General features: G+C 41.7%; 1 protein-coding gene across 3 annotated transcripts; it reads left to right on the top strand.

The window, feature by feature from the left end:
• The first annotated feature begins 146 nt into the window (after window positions 1-146).
• BCL7A (BAF chromatin remodeling complex subunit BCL7A) lies at window positions 147-20,187 on the top strand. Of its 3 annotated transcripts, XM_069030857.1 has the most exons (7): window positions 293-373; window positions 4,447-4,555; window positions 8,127-8,208; window positions 10,921-11,017; window positions 12,845-13,012; window positions 15,621-15,742; window positions 16,570-20,187. In XM_069030857.1, the coding sequence occupies exons 2-7, from the start codon at window positions 4,521-4,523 to the stop codon at window positions 16,639-16,641; spliced, it is 576 nt and encodes a 191-aa protein (XP_068886958.1). In that variant the 5' UTR covers window positions 293-373; window positions 4,447-4,520; the 3' UTR covers window positions 16,642-20,187. The 3 variants fall into 3 exon arrangements, with proteins under 3 accessions (XP_068886957.1, XP_068886956.1, XP_068886958.1); XM_069030856.1 differs by lacking the exon at window positions 4,447-4,555 and having other exon boundaries at window positions 147-373; XM_069030855.1 differs by lacking the exon at window positions 4,447-4,555 and having other exon boundaries at window positions 147-373; window positions 15,621-16,606.
• The last annotated feature ends 1,304 nt before the right edge of the window (window positions 20,188-21,491 follow it).

The following is a 21,491-nucleotide window of genomic DNA, read 5'->3' on the forward strand; positions in this document are numbered from 1 at the left end:
GGGGTCCGACCCCCCCTCCTCTCCCTCAGGCCGCGGCCGCTCTTCCCGCCACCCGCCGTCCCCTCACGGCGGCCGCCCCTCCCCTCCCCGCCGGCCCCGCGCGTGCGCGGAGCGCGGGCCCCGCCGGGCGGGCGGGCGGAGCCGAGCGGAGCCGCCGAGCGCAGCCGCGCCGAGCCCCGCGCAGCCCCGGCATTGTGCGGGCGGGCGCCCCGACACACGGACCGAGCCGCTGGCCGCGCCGAGCGCCGCGTTCCCCGCTGAGCCCGCCGCCCCCCAGCAGCATGTCGGGCCGGTCGGTGCGGGCCGAGACCCGGAGCCGGGCGAAGGATGATATCAAGCGGGTGATGGCGGCCATCGAGAAAGTGCGCAAATGGTGAGCGGGCCGCGCCGCGCCGGGACCCCGCGCCCGCGTCCCCCCGCGCCCCCCGCGCCGGCCCCGCGCGGGTCCGGGGCTCGCCGGCGGCCGCGGGGGGCGGGGAGCCGGCGGCACCCAGCAGCCATTTCGCTCCGGCGAGTCACATGAAGGCGGCGGCGGCGTGTGAGGGCGAGAGGCGGCTCCATTGTGCGGCCGAGCCCCCTCCCCGCCGCCCCCCGCCGCTCCCCGCGGACCCCGGCCCGCTGCCCCGCGCCGCGGGTCCCGGGCCGGGCGCCTCGGGCATGGGCGGGCGGCGGGGTCGGGTCGGGCGCCTCCCGCCGCCGGCCCCTACAAAGGGCCCGAGGAGCGGGCCCGGGGTGGCTCCGCCGCCCGCTCTTCTGGGTGGAAGTAGTGCTCGGAGAAGTGTTCTGGAAAAAAAGAAAACACGTTGAGAATACCCCTGTGAAGCTCCCGAGAGGTGTTTTTTTTTTTTTTGTCGTTGCCTGTTTGTGTATTGATTTCACCTCCCAAGTTCCCGGGGTTTGCGCGTAAAAGCGCAGCAAACCCAAGCGCGATCGTCTCCCACCGACGCTCCGGGAGAGAGCGCGAAACTGCCCCTGGCACCTCTCTTAAATAATAAAATAAAAGGTTATACCCCCTGTGAAATAAGTCCCTCTTGTTAGGCCTTCAACGCGTTTTGGCATTTTCCCGCTTTTGTCTTTTTTTTTTTTTTTTTCTGCTTTTGTTAGAAAAACCCACACGAGGTGTTTAAACAATGCAGTAAAGCGGTCGCCGCCGTGCTCTGCATGGTCGGTCCGGGGATTTGGGATGGGATAAAGAGCAGTGCCGGTGTGACTCAAGAGTGAATCTTTCTTCCAGCAAGTTAGCTGATTGCTCAGCAGTCTCTGTGCATGTATCTTAAAATACTTTCTTTAAACATTTGGAATCCACGGGGAAATCCCTTGCGTTATTGTTATTCTGCATCGCTCAGCTGGTTTGAGGCTTTGAAATGAAGGGGACACTTCTATTGCCCTCCTCAGCTAGCGCTTTGTTTTCGTTAAAAGAAAAGCAAAATACAGAATTCGTGTTCGTTATTAGGGCGAAATGGATTGTTAAGTTTTAAATGGCCTTGAGCACATGAATGGGTCCGTTGGCGTGAGCCGGACAAAGAATCGGGACGTGTGTCCAGTAACGCCGGGCACGGGATGGGGATTTCAAAGAATCCAGCCATTGTGTGGGGAGCCGGAGCAGCCCCAGCACTGCAGCTCGGGTGGTTTCAGGAACTCTCTTCTACTCGGGTGTTGTTTTTAAGTGCAGTTTGCTGACTGCTGGGCCGGTTTTGGAGGGTCAGAGCAATGTGCAGCGGTGTGACAGGACTTTTGTTCCAACGGGAGCGTGGTTGGATGTGTGGGACTGTTCTGTCTGTAGGTATTTCATTCATGAGCGCAGCACGCTCCTTTTGAATCCTGGTTTGTGGAATTCAGAGAGAGTAGAGACAGAAGCTTGGCCATTCAACAAAATACCTAATTTATTTATTTTTTCTTGGCAAGGACTCTCTGCCATCATGCCCGTTGCTATGGCTCTTTCTGTAAAACAGAAATCTTACGATATAAATAGATTTTTCTACATTTTAACCTTCACGATAGACAACTTGCTTTAAAGGGTTCTTGTACAGTCATGCAGTGTTTCTGTTGATTATTATCAGAAGTATTGATACGGCTTTTTGTACGTGCACTTCACAAGTATTTACATAAAGCAATTTTCTTATTTTTAAAGGAATTTGAAGGTGACTCTCATAGATTACCCCCTACCTGCAGTCAAATACAGTGGGAAATTAGCAAGAGAGATTCTGTGTTTTGTGGTTTCAGTGTTTTGAGAAGACTTGGCTTGTTAAATTGAACTTTCCACACTAGCAATTCCTGCATCTTCAGAAGAGCCACATCGGCAATTTCCAAGTGTGCAGTTTCATTTGCATAATAGGAGCAATTTGTTGCCATCCACAGCTCTTCTGTGGAAATGCAGCCACTGAAAATTAAAATACCTTGCGTCCAGCATTTCCTAGAACAGAGTTTTGTGAGACTTGTATGCTCGGGGTGGTGCATGCCAGGGATGGGCAGGGAGACAGACTGGGCTGTGAACTCATCCGAGGGGACATTGGCTTTATCCAGAGCTTTATCCACCTGTGCAGGTGTGCAGCACCTTGCTGTGCTTGGTATTCCTGAGTCCCTGTGCTGTCACATCTGTGCCTGCTGGAAGGCAGCTTCCATCAGGGCAGGCTTTGTTCCTTAGAAAATTAATGTTCCTGGACAGCCAGCCCTTGGATGCAGGTCCTCTGTCTTCCTGTCTGTTCAAGAGCGCGTGGCACTTCTGGTTATTGCTGGAACTTAGTAGTAAACAGTGAAGTTGTTACATTTTTATCTTGAGATTACTGTAACCTTATCTCCTTTGTTTAAACCTTGCTCATGAATGAGCATCTGTTTTGGAAAACACACAGCACGTGGCTTACAGAATACACGTTGCCTTGTGTTTGTGTGGCAGAAATGTTAAATTTCCACAGTAAGAGAACAGTTCTACCTTTCTTTAACAATACTTAAAATTCTTTTCTCAGTCTATTTAAAAAATCCTCTGAGATTAATTTGTCACAATGAATGGTACAGGATTGGTTTTTTGTCTTTAAAGGTTGATGGGGACGTGTAGATTCCAAGTGGGCTCCAAGAAAAGAGGGGCAAAAACTATTATGCCCTCAGCCAGCGTAAGAAAAATACTGGAGACACACTTGGTTTTTGTCAATGTCTGATTTATTAAATGAAGGAAAACGCAGACATTTACTGAGAGAGAAGGGATGAGCAGGAGGAAAGCTTAAGTGGTAGGATGTCTTAGGAGGCAGTGAAATAATTTGCATGTAGCACTGCTGGACTTTTGGACAGCTGTGCAAACATTTAAGGGTGGAGATCTGGAGTACCTGGTGGGGATAGGCAACCCTGGCTTTAGAGGATGCACTAGGAATTGGGAAATCCCACTGTGTTGCCTTGTCTTTGAATTGCAGTATTTCTCAGAAGTCCTTCAACCTTCTTCTGACCCATCAAAGCCCTGATCTGAAGGGTGATAACACCTTAGGGAGAAGAGGTGAACCTGGACAGCTGGTGAAAGTACTTGGAGAAAGTCAGGGGAAGAGTCCCTTCAGGCTGTGTTACCTGGTGCTGTTGGCTGGGATTGTGAGCTGTGGCTGTTTAGGATTTCTAGGCAATGCTGCTGTAGCTTTTCTGTTCACTGTCTGCATTCAGACTTGCTGAAATGTTTTTGTGTGGTATGTAATGCTCTGAGATTGAGCTTCTGTAGGTTTTGCTGCTTGTGCCTCCTTCTTCAAATAGGCTTTTGCTCTGAAAAGGAGTTATGACATAGAACTCCTTAACATGATGTCTTTGGAAAAAGGCTGTTTGCTACTCCCAGATCACTGCTTTAGCCTGGCTGTGTTGGGTTTCCTGCTAAGATTGTAGTTCAGGTAGTGGCAGTTGAAGTAAAAATACCCAGTGTATGTGCAGGAATGCTCTGAAGTTCTGTAGTGGCCCAAATATGCTGTTACCATGCTTGAATTATGATACCTTTTTTTTAATTCTGGCTTGTGATTATTTATTTCTGAGCCGGGATATGCTCTCTGACTTCAGTAGAACCTGAAGTTAAAGTTTTGTAATGTGTAAGCCATGGTTCTCTCTGCTGTGAGCAAGGTGCTTGTGGCCACGTGGAACCAGGCAGGGCTTGCTTTAAGCCACGCTGGCCTGTGTGCGTTACAGGAGACTCCTCAAATGTGCTGTACTGAGATAAACTCAGAGGGAAGGTGTCTCTGACCACATGTCCTTGTCCAGTTACTCTACATGGCATTTTATTGTATTTGCAGCCTGGTCAATAAACACCACGTGTGTTTGGGGCTCCTTCACGTTAGTCACTAGACAAACATCTACTCAGCAGTAGGCGTGCTCGGAAAAGCACGCCTACGCTTCAAAAAATCATTTTTTGTGCATCTGACAGCACTTTTTGTGTATAATAATGGCATATTCTTTCCCATCCCCTTTCTCTTTTGCTTGATCCCACAGGGAGGTCATAATTCTGTGATTTTCACCAAACTCTGTTGCAATGCAAGTGAGTGTGATGTGATAAATTCAGCATTATGACGTCACTTCGTGATCACCAGCAGAAGATGGGGTATGTGGGAGCAAATCCTCGTGTAAATGCAGATCACCGTGATGAATGGTAGTCATGGGAAAAGGCCAAACAAGTGGGAAAGCCTTTCCTTGAGTGATATATTGGCAGTAAAGGCTTTCTGTGTCTCTGCTGTCAAATGTTTCTGGCACTCACTGCTGCTGCAGAAGCTGCCTTGACACTTTCTGTATAAGTGTAATATACACTGTTGTGTTTGCTCACCCGTATATTACTTTTATACGTGGAATCTGATGTTCATCTGTGGAGCTTTAGTGTTACTAAACAAAGTATAAATATATTTAAGAGTCTTGGGTTTTTTAGAATGGGGAATTGAGTATATAATGATGTAAGTTCTGAGATATTAGTATGCCTCAGGCATGAGCGCTGAAGAAGTGTTGATACTAATGCTTACCCTTTGTACCCTTGGCTGTCCTTTAAATGCTGTGCAGATACAGTTCAGAATTTAAAAATGCTTTTACACAATTTCAGATAAATGTAAGGGTTTGTTTCTGTTGCACTGATTAGCTTCTGATTTTACTATAACTAAAATATTGAAGATACTTTTCAGTGTGGAAGATTAAAATTAAAAATTTTATTGTATATATTTTAGTTTTGCCATTTTCTGGTGTTGTTACTCCTGAGTCATTCGTGGAGGAACAGGAGAGCTTTGAAAAGAGGCAAAATGGGTTTTTTTGTAAAACTGTGGAGTTTTATCAGCTAGACATGGACAAGTAAAGTTAATAATTACCACATTTTTAGCCTGGTAAAGTGTCAGGCTGATGGTGTTGCATTAGCCATCTTTTCCAATCCAACAGTCAATACAGAGATCAACCTATAGAGAATAGCAGGGGATGGTGCAATAACAGATATTGCTCAGTCATCACTTATCGAAGGTGGAATAGAGTGATGGGGGTGGAATTCTGGTCAGGATCTTTGGGTGGGTGCAGCAGACAGGAAAACAGGTGAAGAAACTACTTGAGGTTTCACAACAGACTGAGCACAAGAGTTCATTAATTCCTCATTCCTACTCCAGCACTGGGCCAATGAGGATATTCTGTGGTTTGTGCAGCATTTCCCAAACTTGCTGCCATGGGCAGCATCAGTAAATTATCAATTCTCACTGAGTGAAAAGGAAAGTCCCTGATCAGCAGGTTGGGATGGTGTCTTTGCACAAAAGATTAAAAAGTGAGTGTTCAGAGTAGAAGTGGGTTTGGGGTTTTTGTTTGCTTGTTTGGATTTTGGGTTTTGTTTTGAAATGGTAAGGCAGTAAGTATTACAGATAATATTCTAAGCTTAATTTGCAGTAAATGTCTTAAATCTTGAAATGATTTTACCCTGTTGATCTTTAAATGTCTGAAATTCATTGCGTTTCTTTGTTAACAGATTTGTGTTTGTGCTGCCAATGCTTTTATTAAGTTTTAGAGGAGGTTGTCTTTCTTTTTTTCTTAATACTTTCATGGTCTTAAACTGTCAATACTGTAAATACTTACACATGTAAAATATTTGCATAATAGCACTGTGATGTTTTCTTTTTAGCCATAAGTGTTTGCAGGACTGGGATGTTGGTGTACTTCCATCACAAAATATTCTTATTCCCGTTGTTGTCTGAATTACTGTGTATTGAAATCAGCTTAAAAATCCCTGTAGCTGAGGGTTATCAAAACTTAAAGTGGTACGTAAGAAGCTCAGAAGAGTTAAAATGTCAGGGCTAACTTTAATACTAGAAGGAAAAAGTTACTAATATAGGTTTCCTCCTGTGTTCTACAGTCTGTCCAGTGAAGATGCTGTGTGAGGCTGCTTTGAGATGCTAACAGGTATCTTGAACTTTTGGTTTTCCAGTGCAGCATCTCTAAGTAATATTTTGCTGTAGGAAAAGACTAAAATCTTGATTTTTTAAAAAAGCATTTATTCACCTCTCCGCACACCCAAAACAAAACCCCAGCTGGTTTTATTTCCATAATTTCAAAGGTTTTCTTAAGTAGAAATAAATCTAGTTTGTCTTGTATCCTTAAAAAACCCCAAATTATATCATGATCATCTCTTCACAATTAAGTATACTCTCATTATTGACATGTCCTCATCTCCACTGTCATTTTTATCGCATGTAGAGCTCCAAATTAGAGTGAAATTGGATTTTGACATACTTCAGCCACCTAGTGTACCCAAATGGCTGTGTCTAAACACATTGAGGGAACAGTGCTCTGCAAAGAGCAGTGGGAAAGAAATGAATTTGAAATAGTTTTGGACTTCAATTAAAATATCATTATGGACAGATCCAAAAATGTATCAAATAGTCATCCATAATTTAGTTCTGCTTTTGTTCTTAATTAAACAGGAAAATGCCTCTTCTAAAGGGAAAATACAAGATTGGCTTTAGTGGCTAAAACAAATAGGAGGATGTTTGTGACATTCGTACAGTGTGGCTACTTTTGATTCTGGAGGCCCTTTCTAAAAATGGAGCTATCACATATATATAAATCCATATATTTGGAGTCACATCCAGCTTCTCCCATCCTGCAAAGAACATTTTTTATTTTTTTAATCTATAACTGGATCCCAAATCTATTATTTAAACGTGCTTATGGAACAAACAAAAAAAAGCCTGAGATCTCATGCCAAATTAATTTCAGATGTTCCTGAATATTTAATGGAATCTGTCTTTGTTGTTAACTTTTAATCGATCCATTTGCAGAGCTGCATTGCAAACCCAGGAACCAGCAGTGGTAATCTGTGACCTGAAAACTGATCACAGAAACGTGACGAAATTTCTCTGGCATTATGGACCTTCTTTTAATGCCCTGATGTGCAGAGCTCAAGGAATTCATCCCTCAGCCGAGCGCTCAGCATCCCTCTCCAGCCCAGCACTGTGACCCCCTAAGGCAGAGCTGCCCTGCAGCCACATTTCCTTCACAATTTGTCAGTGTCACCATTCACGGCTGGCAGAGTCTGCACACAGTGCCTGAGGTTGTGCTTTCCCCTCTCTGATAGCCTCAGCCTTGCCTTTCCCCAGAGCTGGGCTCTCCAGAGCCTGGATTCTGCACCATGGCACATATTGCTCCCCATGAGGCTGTTGGTGCTACGGCTGGAATTGCAGAGCTGTCTGTCAGGGGTGTGGAGTGAACATTAAATTGCCAGCAGCAAATTTCTGCCCCCAAATAAACCTCAGATGGTCAAAATGCATCTAGATTTCTAATCCCATTAAACAGCTTCATGACAATCAAAACACACTGGTCTGTCTAAACCCTCTTCTGCTGTCTAGAAACTTAAGTGAAAATTGTAGGCATTAAATCTGCATTTTCAATTGCTGTTCTTCTTAAGTTTATCTTTAATTCAGATCTTATTACTGCTACTGCAGTTACTCACCCAGTCAAGTAACAGCCCTGAGAAATCTGGAGGTTAGCAGTGCTCTAGCAAGTTGTGAAATGCAAAGAACAATTTGCACAATGCAGTGCTAAAGATGATGTAATAGAGATCATCCTACTTAATAGCCTGTTTAAATCCTTGACAACTTACAATAGTAGATCACTCTCTTCTGAATCCGAAGTTTAACTTCTCCTGCATTGTAATTTTATAGGGAGAAGAAGTGGGTGACAGTTGGCGACACATCCCTAAGGATTTACAAATGGGTACCAGTAACAGAGCCTAAAGTGGATGATGTAAGTATTCTGCAGTATCTTGCTTTTTCCAGATGTAGTTGCTCTTCTTGAAGCAAAGTTGAAAGAAATACTCTTTGATTTTCTTTGAGCCTTTAAGCTAAGACTGGTGTGGGTCTTGCAAGCTTCAGGGAAATGTTGATCTCTACAGCAAGTGATGTTGATGGGTCAGTGTGTGACAGTCTCCCTGGAGTCAGCTGGGATCAGTTCTCAGATAACTGTTAAACATGCAGCTGAAACTGAGTTTTAAACCTTTCTCTAACTAACTGGGAGGCAGGGAGGGTAAGTTTTGACATGGATTATTTTTCCCCTCTTTCTCTCTGATGATTTGAAGAAAGTAGCTGGTTTGGAACAGGGCAGAGAGCATATTCTATGTGTGGGTCACTGCTGTTCTGCTCAAAAATAGGTTGCAGAACACTGACATGAGGGTAGGAATATCCTGTGGCACTGGGATCACTTGTATTAAGATGTCCAGCCCAAGTGATACAGCAACACCATGCTTCTGTTGTCATGTGTGTTTTCCCTTGATAAATGTTCTGTCTGTGCATCATGTTTATGTTCTTTGTGTGCACTGTTCATGTGGTGTTGGCAAAAATAAGTGTAAAAATCAAAGTCGATAGGACTTGCAAACTGCCTTTCAAAATGATCGTTGCTCTCATCTTATAAATTGTAATACTGTGATAGAAAGAACACTAACCCATGATACCACAGTAAATTAATGATACAAGAGAAAACATATCCTAAGTTTGGTACTCCTTCCTTAGGCTGTCACGTGCTTTTACTTTACCTGAAATAGGAGTGAAGGCCTACCTGGACGAAAACTTCTCCATTAATAGATGTGCAAAATGGTGGTTTTTCAGACAAGACAGTGTCATGACCTTGTCTTATTCAGACTCCAAAGTTAAGACCTATTTTTTTTTTTTAATTAGGGTTGTTTTAACTGAGTTTGTTTATTTCTATACTTTGTTGTCCCACAGATTTCAGGGACTGTCAGAGTTGTTGTGGGGGTTCTTCCATTGCTTGGGCAGCATCTCTGTGAAGTTCCCCCTTGGGAACTGGGAAACCTGTTCATTCTTTCTAGTTGTCAAATGTTTGGTCTTGAATTTATTATTAATAGTACATAGTGGGGGAAAATTGTGCTATCCATATGAGAGGGAGTGCAGGGTTTAGGATATTTAGGCTCATGGCTTCTGGCAGTTGTCTTCCTGCTGTTCAGCTGTGCCTGCAGGATGGGTGCTGTGGGACCTGGAAACGGAATTTCTAAGGGAGCTTCTGGATGAATTTTCAAGGTCACTGCTACCCAAAGTCAGGTTCTCTATTATGAAGAATGGATTTATATAATGGTCTCTATGTGCAGAGTTAATTGTGTTTCCTGAGCCATCATCTTTAGGTTGAGGCTCCAGATTTGCTGAAATTGGGACACTTGTTTAAGACCAGTTACATTGATGTCCTACAGTCACATTATTTTCGTTTTGAGTAGAGGCTGTTGTGCAGCTGCAGTTGTTGCAGGCTTGGTGTTGCAAGGTTTCTGTCTTATTGCTCTTGAAGTTCTCACACAGAACACAAGCACGTATATTTTAACAATAAATATCAGGCAGGGATGATTTCAGCTATTAAATTTTGTTGTGGACATCCTTTTATATCCAATTTCATCCACTGTGAAAGACCAGAAAATGTATTTGCTTTTCACTAAAACAGGAGAATGGGACCGTCCCTATTTCAAGTGGAAGTTGTCTTTGATTTTGGTGAACAGAAATTAAATTACTTTCCCCATCATGTGTTGCTCCTAAGACACTTTGACATTTCTCTGCACTACAGTTAGCTTGGCTCTTCCTCCTACTGGTTGTAGAAGGCTGTTCTGGAACCTCATCACTTTGATGGTTAAACCTGTTTAAAAAAGACTTCTCAGCTTAAATTGCTTACAGTCACTTTCAATATTTCTTTTCTGGCCAAAGTGTCCTTTTTATCTTTAAAAAATGACAGAACCAAACCTGAGAGAGATCATGACCCCTGTGACCTTTCATTTTGCAGAGGTAAAGAAGTCCATGTGCTCTTGCCTCTGTTTCACGCATCAGCAAGTAAAATCTGGCTTCTCTGAAGTAAAAATACAATTTAGAAACAAGCTTAATAATCCATTTAAAATAGAGAGAAAAGTCCCTCCAGATATCACTTGTTGAATTTTTTCTGCAGTCTTAGACAATATTTGATTGTGGTTCAGTTTCTTCCCTCGTTGGGGGACAGTTTCTGTCTGAAAGGATGGGCTGAGAGCATTCTTCCTGGAGTCAGGCTTTTAATTGTCTCCTCAGCAGGCAGGATCTCCAAAAGTGGTGCAGCTGGCTCTTTTTCCTGTGAGACTGATTACGTCACCTCCTAATTGCAAATGCTGCATCCCTTAGCAGGCACAGATTCCCCACGTGATGGATGCCATGGTCCCTTCCTTTGTCTTAATCCTTGTGGGTTGGGAGTAGGTTGGGACCTACAGTTCCCACAGGGTTGTTGTGCTTGTGCTCTTTGGTTTAGGTCAGTCTGATTTTTCTTAATCCACCTTCCAGTTTGAATGAAGAAGCAGCATTAGTTTTAGAGAAAGGAGAAGGTTTCATTTGAAATTGTGAGCTGTTCTTACAGAAGAGCTGAGTGGGGAGGGTTTTACACAGCAACGCGGATCTCTCTGCAAGGCCGTAGTCTCATTTGTGTGTGGGGCCTTTTGTTTTTCAGAAAAATAAGAATAAGAAAAAGGGCAAAGATGAAAAATGTGGCTCTGAAGTGACCACTCCAGAGAACAGCTCCTCCCCAGGGATGATGGACATGCATGGTGAGTGGGAGAAGGTCAGACCCAATTACCCTCTTACACTGCTGTGAAAGTGTAAACCAACAACCTCAGCTTCTGCAGTGCTCCGATGTATGGATGAATCAAAGTGAAAACAGCATCAGATCTCACTTGGTACCTTGGCTGTCTCTTCTGTGGATGTACTAACTGTTGTTTAAATGCTATTTATATTTGGGCGGTGAGTGTGAGGAAAAAAATATTGTTAGTGGAGCTAAATATGAAAATAAAATTGGAAATACCTGTCATTCAAAGCACTGCACTCAGGTGAAGTAATAACTCTGTCGAGTTTGCTGCTTGAAGAACCAAAAGACTCCCAAAGCCTCAGTGGTACCTGCTATAATTTAGGCAGGTTTTGTACTTATTAACTTTCTAACTGATAAAGGTCAAGAGAATTCTTCAAGAGCCAGGAAAGTGAGCTCTGGTTCTGTGGTGCCTTCCTTCTGCTGCAGCTTGATTAAATTAACTGCTCAAGAAAGCATTTTTTGTTGGCCAGTCAGGCACTATGAGGTCCATTTTATTTCATTTAAATTATTTTTTTAATGTGACTTTTGAGTGTTAGCCTGGTGTTTATTACAGAGCAGCTTGCACAGCTCAGCTCTGCTTCAGGTTTTTACCTTCTGGGTGTTTGGATAGCAATTATGGCTGAGAACGCAGCACTGTTTGAGCTGATAAGAGAGGATCACGTTTTAGTGGGTTGTAAATTTTTAATTTCAGTTTTATTTGCATTTGTGTTGCCTCCTGGTTGCTTTTTGCATTGCTGACAGCAAGTGTGGGCTTGCAGTTAAAGGAGTGAGCCGGAGTTTTGCAGATCTGGATTAGTTTTTCATCTGTTTCAAACCTTTTAACTTTTGCCTTGATCAGATAAATTAATTTTTTTAAGTCTTGATTCTCCCATCCATGAGGTGAATGTACTACTTGCTTTTTTTATCATTTATCACCTGTGTTTTTAACTGTACAATTTCACACTGTACAGTTTCGTGATAATCTGGTCTGACTTCAGGCTGCTCTGGAGAGAGGTGGTCCCACCAGCAGCTCTGTGTTTCAGAAGTCCTTTGGATGTAATAGTTGTAAAGATGCAGAGGGAGGTGGATTGACTTGTATTCTAGTAATTTAATTTACACTGTTTTGCAGACTTAGTTTTCTTTAGGGAGCAGGAACTTCCCTCTTGGTTATCCATGGATGTTAGTCTGGCTTAAAGGAAGTTGTACCCCACTACTGTCCATAAAATAATAGCTGAGCTACTTAAACCACTGTCACGGAGAGAGGGCACAGGCAGAGTATTTCCTGTTATCTACAGATTGTGCTGCAAAAAATTCATGTGATCCAAGTCTTGGAGGGCTAGAGAATATTCTGGACAATTATCGCTTAGAAACTATTGATACTGGGACTGGATGTTACATTTTACCTTGAAGAGGTTTTGGGTTGGTATTTTTTGACCTTCAGGACACAATTCAAAAAATATCTGCTCATCTGAACATTGGAGTGATGAGTATTTGTAAATCTGCAGCATGAACTTACTTAGCCCTGTGTTATATGAGATCATCACTTCAGCTGATCTGGTTTACTCATACTACAAAATTCTGGGTTCTTTGGGATCAGATCTGAGTAAAACACTCTTTATTTTAATGTATAAAAACTCCATGGGCTGTTGTGGAAAAAAGTTGGATGTGTAGTGTGAATCTAAATGATTGGACTCGATCCCTAATGAACTAAATTATATCATGTGTTACCAGGGAATAATGTCAAAGAATTAAGGTGTGCTTTGTATCTTGTCAAATCAAACTTTGTTGCTTTTCACTCCTCTGTTTACAGATGACAATAGCAACCAGAGCTCAATAGCTGATGCTTCCCCAATAAAACAGGAAAACAGCAGTAATTCCAGTCCAGCACCAGAGCAGAACTTGGCAATACAAGCAGACGGCACTGAAGTCAAGTCTGACGAAACTCAGGCAGAGGCAAAGGAGCAGCCTGGTTCAGAAGGTGAGCTAGGAGGGTCATTTGAAAGCCAAACAAAAAAAAGTTACCCTTTAGGGTGTTATTTATTTGCTTATCCACTTTAAGAACTGGAAAATAACAATTTGAAAGAAATGGTTTCTGAATTCTCAGCATTTATGTGAAAATGGGCCACCGTTTCTCTGACCTACTGGTGACCTTCCATACAACTGGAAAGGTCACACTGACATTCAGGGTCTTTTCAGAGAGAAGCAAACAAAATACTGGTGTATTGTTCCCAAATCTCAGCCTTGAAAGAAGAAGTAATTTAAAATCATCTTTGAAATGGCTGCTACGATGTAATCACACAAATCCTTGAAGGTATTATTTTGTGTAGATCTGTGGAGGTTTGCTCTCTAGTGTGACAGTAAAATAGAGGTGAGATACTTTGAAATTACTTTTTTGGTTGTGTAAACTATAATGCAACCTTCTTTTCTCTTAACCCTGCTAGCTACTTATTCAAAAGTTAGCTCTGAGTTCTGTCCTAATTTTCTAAAAGCATTACAAGATTCTATTGCAGTTGTGCACAGATTAAAAATACATGTGGGTTAAGAGATTGTTCTGAACCTCACTCTTTGAATGGTATTTTGGGTAATTGAAACATGCTCTGTATTTATATTCTTGGAAAGATAACTTTCTTTGTCCTATTATAACAGATAAAAGATGTCCTTAACACCATTCTAACAATTTGGTTGCGGAATTCTTCCCGTACCAAAGCAATTAAATTATGCCCTCCTGATTTAGTTCTTCACTCAGTAGATCCACTGACCAATTTAAATTTAGAACTTTTATCTTGGTAATGCCAGGGTGGTTAAATATATTAAGTGTTGTCATTGTTAACTGGGGTTCAGATCTGACAACAGAACCAGCAGCAAATGGGAATAAATCAGAACATCACTTCCTTCAAAGAAAATCTCCACTTGCATATTTGACCACAGTAAACAGTAAGGATTTACTCCCAAGTCTAATATTGTCTGAACCTGCTTATGTGAAGCTGTTACATAGCATACATGTTCCCCTGGCTAAATTTAGGTTCAGGGAAAATCATACCAAGTCCTCTGGATTAGTTCCAGCGCCAGTTATTGTAAAATGAAAGGGAGATATAATGGCAAAAAATACCTGCTGTTAATGTGGGTTTTTTTCAGTTGGTTAAATGCTGTGTTAAACAATTTATTAAACATTTATCTACCTTGTTGTGAACAATCAGAACCCTGCAATTGGGACATTATTCAGCTGGTCAGGGTTAATGACCTTGCACATCTATCTCATGTTACTCCACTGAAATCAGGGAGGTTCCTGTAAGCCAGTTTGGGTGGTCAGAAATGCTTAATGAGGAATTCTTAAATAAGGTGGATTCAAAGCATTCTGCTGCGTGAACAAGTCCTGCAGGCGTTGGAATAGCTTGAGGTTTGGTGGTTTAAGGTATGGATCCCCTTGTCCAAAGGTCAGCAGCAGCCTGAGTGTTTCCTCAGGAGCAGCTGGAAGAGAACAGCGGTGATGAGCTGGCTTTGTCACGGGGAGATGGGCACATGGCAGAGTGCTCCTCAGCTCAGTGGGTGCTGAGACATACACAGCAAAACTTGAAACTCAGATTTCTTTGGACCCTTGGGACTTGTTTCTTTATCAGCATGAAGATGCATTTCTGGTTAGACATGGACAGGAAGAGAATTCTGCCCAAGTTTGCTGAATGTGATCTTTGAGATGCTCATCATGGGCGTCACTTTGTCTTGAATTCAGAAATGCTTGTGATGCTTTTTATACAGTACACCACAAAAATATCCATTACTCACTGGTTATGGCATCTGCATTAACCAAAGCTGTCCAGCAGTTTTGTTTGATCTTGGATTTCTCTTCATCTGGAGTAAATTCATATGTTCTTTGGGTCAGGGATCTAGGAGTACATTTTACATGTCCCTGTCCCCTGTTTAAGTAAATGGGTGCTTTAACCTTGAGTCTTCTGTTGGTCTTGTTTTGAGAGAGGGAAGGGTTTAAAAAAACAACCAGTCAACCAAAAAAAAAAAACCTCCCAGAGAAAGCTGGAAGCAAGTAACAGCTATAACAGGCTGGAGGACTTCTTCACACCTATGCCCCAGAATTAAAAATTTAGTTGTTAAGCTAGTTAGCTGAATTGTATCTCAAATTGTAGTATCAAGTGAAAAAATGGATTTTAAATATATGGCTGAATTTTGATTCAGGTAACTTTATTCTCTCTGCTTAACCACAGGTTTTTAGAGCCATTAGTTGTAACAATTCAGCCCTTTTGCTTCTGGTTTGAAGGAATTCCCTTGCAGTCCAGACTTGTTTGCTGAGGGCTCAGACATCCTGTGTGAGGCTGTGCAGGAGCTTGGCTCCCTCTAGGGTCTGATCCCAGGGTCTGTGCTCTGGCAGCAGGAAGGAAAAGTTCTGGCAGCAGCCAGGTTGTGATCCTGGAGTTTGAGCTTAATTCACCATATTCGTACACTTGTTATGTGTGTTGTCATTAATGGTTACAGTGTGGGTGAAATGTGTGTGCTGGGGATGTTGCTGATGAGAAGACATCCTGGAAAGCTCCTGCTGAAAGCTTTCATTTGTTTAAAATTATTTTTTGACATTTCAGATACCTCTGATGAACAGAATTCACAGTCTTCAATGGAGAATTCCATGAATAGTTCAGAGAAAGCAGAAATTCAGTCCTCTGGAGAAAATGATTTAATTACAGAGGCATCTAAAAACTCTCAGGTAACTTCAAGTGCAAAAGTCAGATTACATGATCTTGGAAAAGCTTTTTTTTACTTAAAAGCAAATGTAAGGAGGACAGTTTTGTATTTCCATTGATGTCCAAAGTGAGGACAGTGAAGCAGCTGTAAAGTATTAAATGTGCCTGTGCCTGGTTTTGTGGTGCAGGTGACTGGCTGCTTGAATCTCACAGAATTGGAACAGTAAGACCAGATTGGTCTGATGGATTTCTCAGTTTATTAAACCAGACCATGTTTTTAAGGGAATATTAACATTTTACGTTAATAAATTGCTTGGAACAAACCTACTGGACCCTTTGAGGACCATTCAGAAGTAAAACACCTTCTATAAAGGTAAATGCTTATGGCAGTTAGGAGAGTTAATTTGTGGATATTTGGGTGTTTACTCACTGAAACACTGAAAAATTCTGGATGGGTGGGAGGAAGAAATTATCCTTGCAGTTGTGCCCTTCTCAGGGCAGGACAACTCCAGATCCTCAGGCAGAGCACCGCTCCTCCTGGTTTTGCTGTGGGTCCTCAGTTTCAGTGCACCCTCCATCGAGGCTGTTCCTTGGAATATTCACTGTGGGTTTTAGCCTGGAGCTAGAATTTTTCCCTTTGTAGACGACAACAAGTGCAAAGATGCTGAGGTAAGATGTAAACAGAGGAGTGACTTCAGGCAGCACTGGGACATGTTCTGGCATCCAGGGATGCTTTGTCTGGGACACGTCACACACCGGGGAATTTGTTGGTGCTGTTTGTTTGATGTTTATGGTGCCTGAACTTCAGTGCAATGATAACGTGGCTGTTTTTCTTTTCCCCCTCATTAAGGACTCTGAAGGAGTGCCACCTTCTAAAAAGATGAAAGTAGAGGCTTCCCAACAAAATGTTGAAGAGATTTAGACTATAGATTTTTCTGGTCAGTTTTTATGTAAGGTACATCAGTGGGCTTAATTATAGAACAACCTTACTTAAGCATCTTCTCTTGGATGAGGACAGAACTCCTAACTTTTCAAGTTACCAAGCAAAAATCCAAGAAAGCCTAACAAAAGTTTAACTTCTCAGACACTGAAAACTTTTTCCTGTGAAACAAACATTGAGAACTTTTAAGTTACTGTCTCTGAAATGGTTGGAGTAAACAACTCAGGAGGGGTCTACGCACTGTTTCTAAAGTCAAAATTACAATTATGTTGCTGCTGTATTTTTTTTTTCATTTCTCTATTTAACATTGTAAGATATTTAAGGATGGTACAGGTCAGGTATTAGCTTTCATGTGAAGTTCATTGTTCTGGCGTGATGTCTGCTTTTGTTTTGTGCCTTGTGTTCTGAAAACAGTGCTAACTTTTAAAAGTTGTTTTGCAACTGTCTCCTTTGCAAAGTGGCCTATGTTTGCATAATGCCATGTAGTAAGGCTTTTTTTTTTTTCTTTTTCTTTTTTGTTTGGGGTTTTTGTTTCGTTTTTAAGTTTTAAATCCCTGGTGCTTAAATTTTTAAACAACTACGAATCAGGAAGCCATTTTCACTCTTGGAGTCCAAGGAGAAAAAGGAGCTTGATATTTTATTTTAGCAGCTATAGTGGAGATCTTTTATTGAATGCATGGCATTCGCAACTGTAAATTTGGTCTTCTAAATACTTAACTTCATCAGAAGTTAACATGATCTGTTTACCATTTATAGTCCAGATCTGAATAGATTCTATAACACAGGCACTTAAAATACTTACGTATTAGGTCCAGATCTCTGTACTGGGTACAACTTGCTTTACAGAAAAGTTCCACTATGTACATAAATAGGATCAAAGGGATTGATGCACAGTGAGTTTATTTTCAATTGGTCTTTTTTGATATCATGTTTTCACTGAACTGGATTTCATTGTACTGTTTCATTATGAGATGTTTACTTCTATGTTCCAGGAAAATACTGTATTGGGGGGGAGGGGGGTTCCTTATTCTCTTTCAGCAAGTCTTGTAAATAAGCCTTGTTGTTTCCATAATCCAGTTCCTAACACCAGTTAGGAATGTTCCTTCTCTTCCAATTACATTGAAGTGTGCTTATGCTAATTAAACTAATGGAAAGGCACAAGGTAGGTGCAGCTCCCCTCAAATTCCTGGCAAGCAGAAGTGTGGAACCATCTGCATCAGGTCACGAGGGTCTGGTCTTCCAGTGGGCTTTGTACTTCCAGGGAATAAACACCCGGTGTCGGTGGAACCGCTGATCTCCCACTTCCATGCACACACATCCATCCATGTGTACACACATGCTGCTGGATCAGGCCCTTGCTCTGCCTTCTCCTGCTGTGGGAGATGGAACTTGGAATTTAAAATACGATCTCACAGCTCTGGAAATGGTTGCGTGTAGTTTGTAAGCTGAAAAACTGTAAATACTTTTTTAGACGAAAAAAAGACGTTGCTTCCAGTTGATAACATTTTTTCATAAATTAGGTCTTCGTGAAGCTTATTTAGGTCTGAATTCTCCAATAGTGAAAATGGCTTGCACCTAGACTACTGCATTACGTTTGCAATTACCACTTTATTAGGAAAAATAATGAGGAATTGGGGGGAGGGAAAAGGGGAGGGACGAGTGGGGAGCCAATACTGACCTTCCGTAAGATGTTTGTAGGATTGAACCCCAAATAACCTGACACTCAACTTTTCCTTTATGTTGAAATAAAACATTTTGGATTTTAACTGAATAAAATCTGATTGCAAATCATTCATGAAAACAGCGTGCTCCCTAATAAGATTTTGGGATTTCTGGTCTGATCATGAAGTCCATTAACATTCTGAAAATAAGGAAATGAGGAGCCAAAAACTGAATTTGCACGATATATGCAATGAAACGGTAGAATTCTCTCTTGAATTGTGTGTATGCCTAAAATGTGGATAACTGGTCCATGACGATTGATTTGTATGTATATTACATTCAGATTTAAGTGATATTTTGTGAGAAGTTCTATTGATATATTAAATGGGCAAATCTAGAAAGATTCAAACTTTTAAATATTTTTGATTTACTAACTTTTCGTTATTCTTAATGCTAAAACAAAACAAATTGATGCCACCTTTGACAAGTAGTTGTGTTTACTAATCCCTCTCTTCAGGTGCATCGCAGCAAGTTTTTAATTTTCATTTTGTAGACGTTTCCAAGGGAGTAAATAGACTTTTCATTTAGGAACTAATTCCTGTACTTTAGGAAGAAATAAAATATATAAATAGCACTAAAAATACCTCAAATTTTTCATTAGATAGAAGCATTTATTGGCATTATTGACATCAACAGGTTTAATTATAAACTTCCTTTTCTCTCCTGTGGCTTCTGCTCAGAACTATTCATTGTTCTGTGGCTAATGAGACAAGGCATCATAACCATCTTCCTAGAGGCTTTATTTCTGAGGTAGAAATCCTTTATTTACAGCTTCTACAGAATGCATTCAGATCTTTTATTTTAACCAGAGATTCTAGTGACAACAGACAACTGAACAAGCAGATAGATTTGGGTTCCTTAGACCTGTTATTGTCAGTCTCTGGGGGAAGAGACTTTGACATTATCTGGTATAAAGAAATCCAAAATAGTGTATAAGACTGTTATTAGTCTTTTTTTGAAGTGCCTGATAACATTTATGGGCCAACGGATGTGATTGAACACATTTTAATGCCAGAAAGTACAGATGGGACCAAACCAGAACATGGAATTTAAACCCACCTGAGGTTTGAAACCAGATCTAAATCCAGCTTTTTTTGGCTTGGACCTATCTCTACCCAAAACTTGTTTTATGAACTCACTGTATAAGGGTTTATTGAAAGCATTGAGAGGTGGAGCAGGAGGAGAGATGTAATTTTTTTCAAGATGACTGAAAGTTCTCATACAGCTGATATTTTAGAAATAGTGCAAATATCAAGAAGTGCTTCCTTGCTACAATGCTGAATGTTGGAGCTTCAGTTACAAATAAATAAATAAATAAAATAACAAAAAAAAAAAGATAAAAAAAATAAAAAGAAACTAGAAGCAAGCAAGTAATTTAGCTGAGTTGGTGGAACATGTGGGAAGGCCTTCCGGATAATCGATTTACTCAGCCAAACATTTTATAGCAGAACTATTCCTTGGAATTTTTATGCTTGGGAAAGTAGTTGTTAAACATTCCAAAAAGTGCTGGCACTTACAAAACAACAAAAAAAAAATCAACAAGGCAGTATAAAATATCGGTTTTGGGTGGCTATCTTCATACATAAACATTGTCATGTTTTGGAATGTTCTTTATATCTAAGGGCCTGTTAGAAGGTGTAATGAATTTTGTTTTCTTCAATACCTAATCGTTTTCCATCTTATGATTTGTGTGTGTGTGTGTTGTACAGCAGTATAATTTTTCACTTATTTATTCCATCGGTAGTTATGGTTTGTACAATGTACAATGGTTTCATTTCAAAATAAAATAAAAAATCACAACATGAATGCTGTGTGAATAATTTTTATCAAGAAATTTAATCTCAGTTTGGTTTTTTTTTTTTTTTTAATTTGCAATAAATTTCTGTTTTTATAAATAGTATTTAAAAATGTGCATTCTCTGGTGTTGTCTCGTTTGGTAACGTGTAAAATGATCCACCTTTGGGCACTCCAAAGGTGTCTTGATAATTGTGTGGTGGGGCAGGGGCAGGCGGTGGTTGTAAGAACAACAAACAGATATGGCCAATGTAATTACAACAATCTGCAGAATAATTTGGTAGTTTAAGATCATTCAAGTACCAGATTCCTCAGTTGGTGCTCAGTTAATGTGTTGTGGTAACTTAAATTGGAGGGGGGAGGGAAGGCAGAGTGTGGAAACGTGCTTCACTTTGGAAACGAGCTCGAGTCTGATACTTGCAAGGGTAAAACTCCAGAAGAGTTTTGGAAAGATTCTTTACATTCAAGATAGATATAAAGTGTCCAGCTTATTTTTAGTGTTCTGTGTGCTCTGTCCCAAGGTGGCCTGGAGTTCTACAGGCAGCTCCAGCCCACTCCTACCTTGGCTCTGTTGCCCCTCTCGCATTTACCGGGGTGCTCGTAACATCCTCACCGACCCCTTACATTCACTAACCTGGGAAGGAAGCTATTTTAGTTTGGGTTTTTTTCCTTCTCCAGATTAGTGAATTAAACCAGGAGACGCATATCAAGGAGTTCCATACGGGGTGGAACTGGAGAGAGAGGAAAGGACAGGTAGAAGCGAGGCTGTAACTCAAGATGGGTCCCAGAAGGAAAGGCCTCTGAACAGGTAAGGCTTGTGCCAGGGAGCGAGCAGCAGCAGCCTGGAGCAGGGCACGGCTGGAGGTTGTCCTTGTGGTTTCCTGGGAGCAGGACAGGCACGGAGCCCCGGCGGAGGGGGGCATGCACGGCTGGGCCGGGCTCCCGCGCTCAGCCCCGGCCCAGGCTGTGAGTAAGATTCCTTGAGCTCTTTCCCTCATCAATATGGGAATGCTTATCTTCCTGTCTGTAGATTCGGGAGGATAATCTCACCACTAAGTGGTGTGGGATATACTGTGGGCATTAAACAGCTTGGATGGCTCTGTTAGTGTGTATTACAGTTGAATTCTGAGTCGTCCTCCTGTGCTAAAAGCTTATTTCAAGGAATTGATGTTCCTTGAAGGAGCATCATCAGAAGCTGGTGGCCTGTGTTTCACCTTGCACTGTGGATTGATGAAAAACAGTAAGAAAAGACACACTCAAAAGATGCTGTGGCCTCTTAGTGTTTCCCCGTGCCTCCTGGAATTCATTGCTCTGGA

Source organism: Aphelocoma coerulescens, chromosome 15 (assembly GCF_041296385.1).
Source record: "Aphelocoma coerulescens isolate FSJ_1873_10779 chromosome 15, UR_Acoe_1.0, whole genome shotgun sequence".
Lineage (NCBI taxonomy): Eukaryota > Metazoa > Chordata > Aves > Passeriformes > Corvidae > Aphelocoma > Aphelocoma coerulescens.

Bases quoted from the DNA above. Each gene is read 5' to 3' on its own strand.
- BCL7A (XM_069030855.1), top strand. From the start codon at position 282: ATGTCGGGCCGGTCGGTGCGGGCCGAGACCCGGAGCCGGGCGAAGGAT. The intron at 374-8,126 runs GTGAGCGGGCCG...GTAATTTTATAG, and splicing joins ATCGAGAAAGTGCGCAAATG to GGAGAAGAAGTGGGTGACAG. The intron at 8,209-10,920 runs GTAAGTATTCTG...TTTGTTTTTCAG, and splicing joins CAGAGCCTAAAGTGGATGAT to AAAAATAAGAATAAGAAAAA.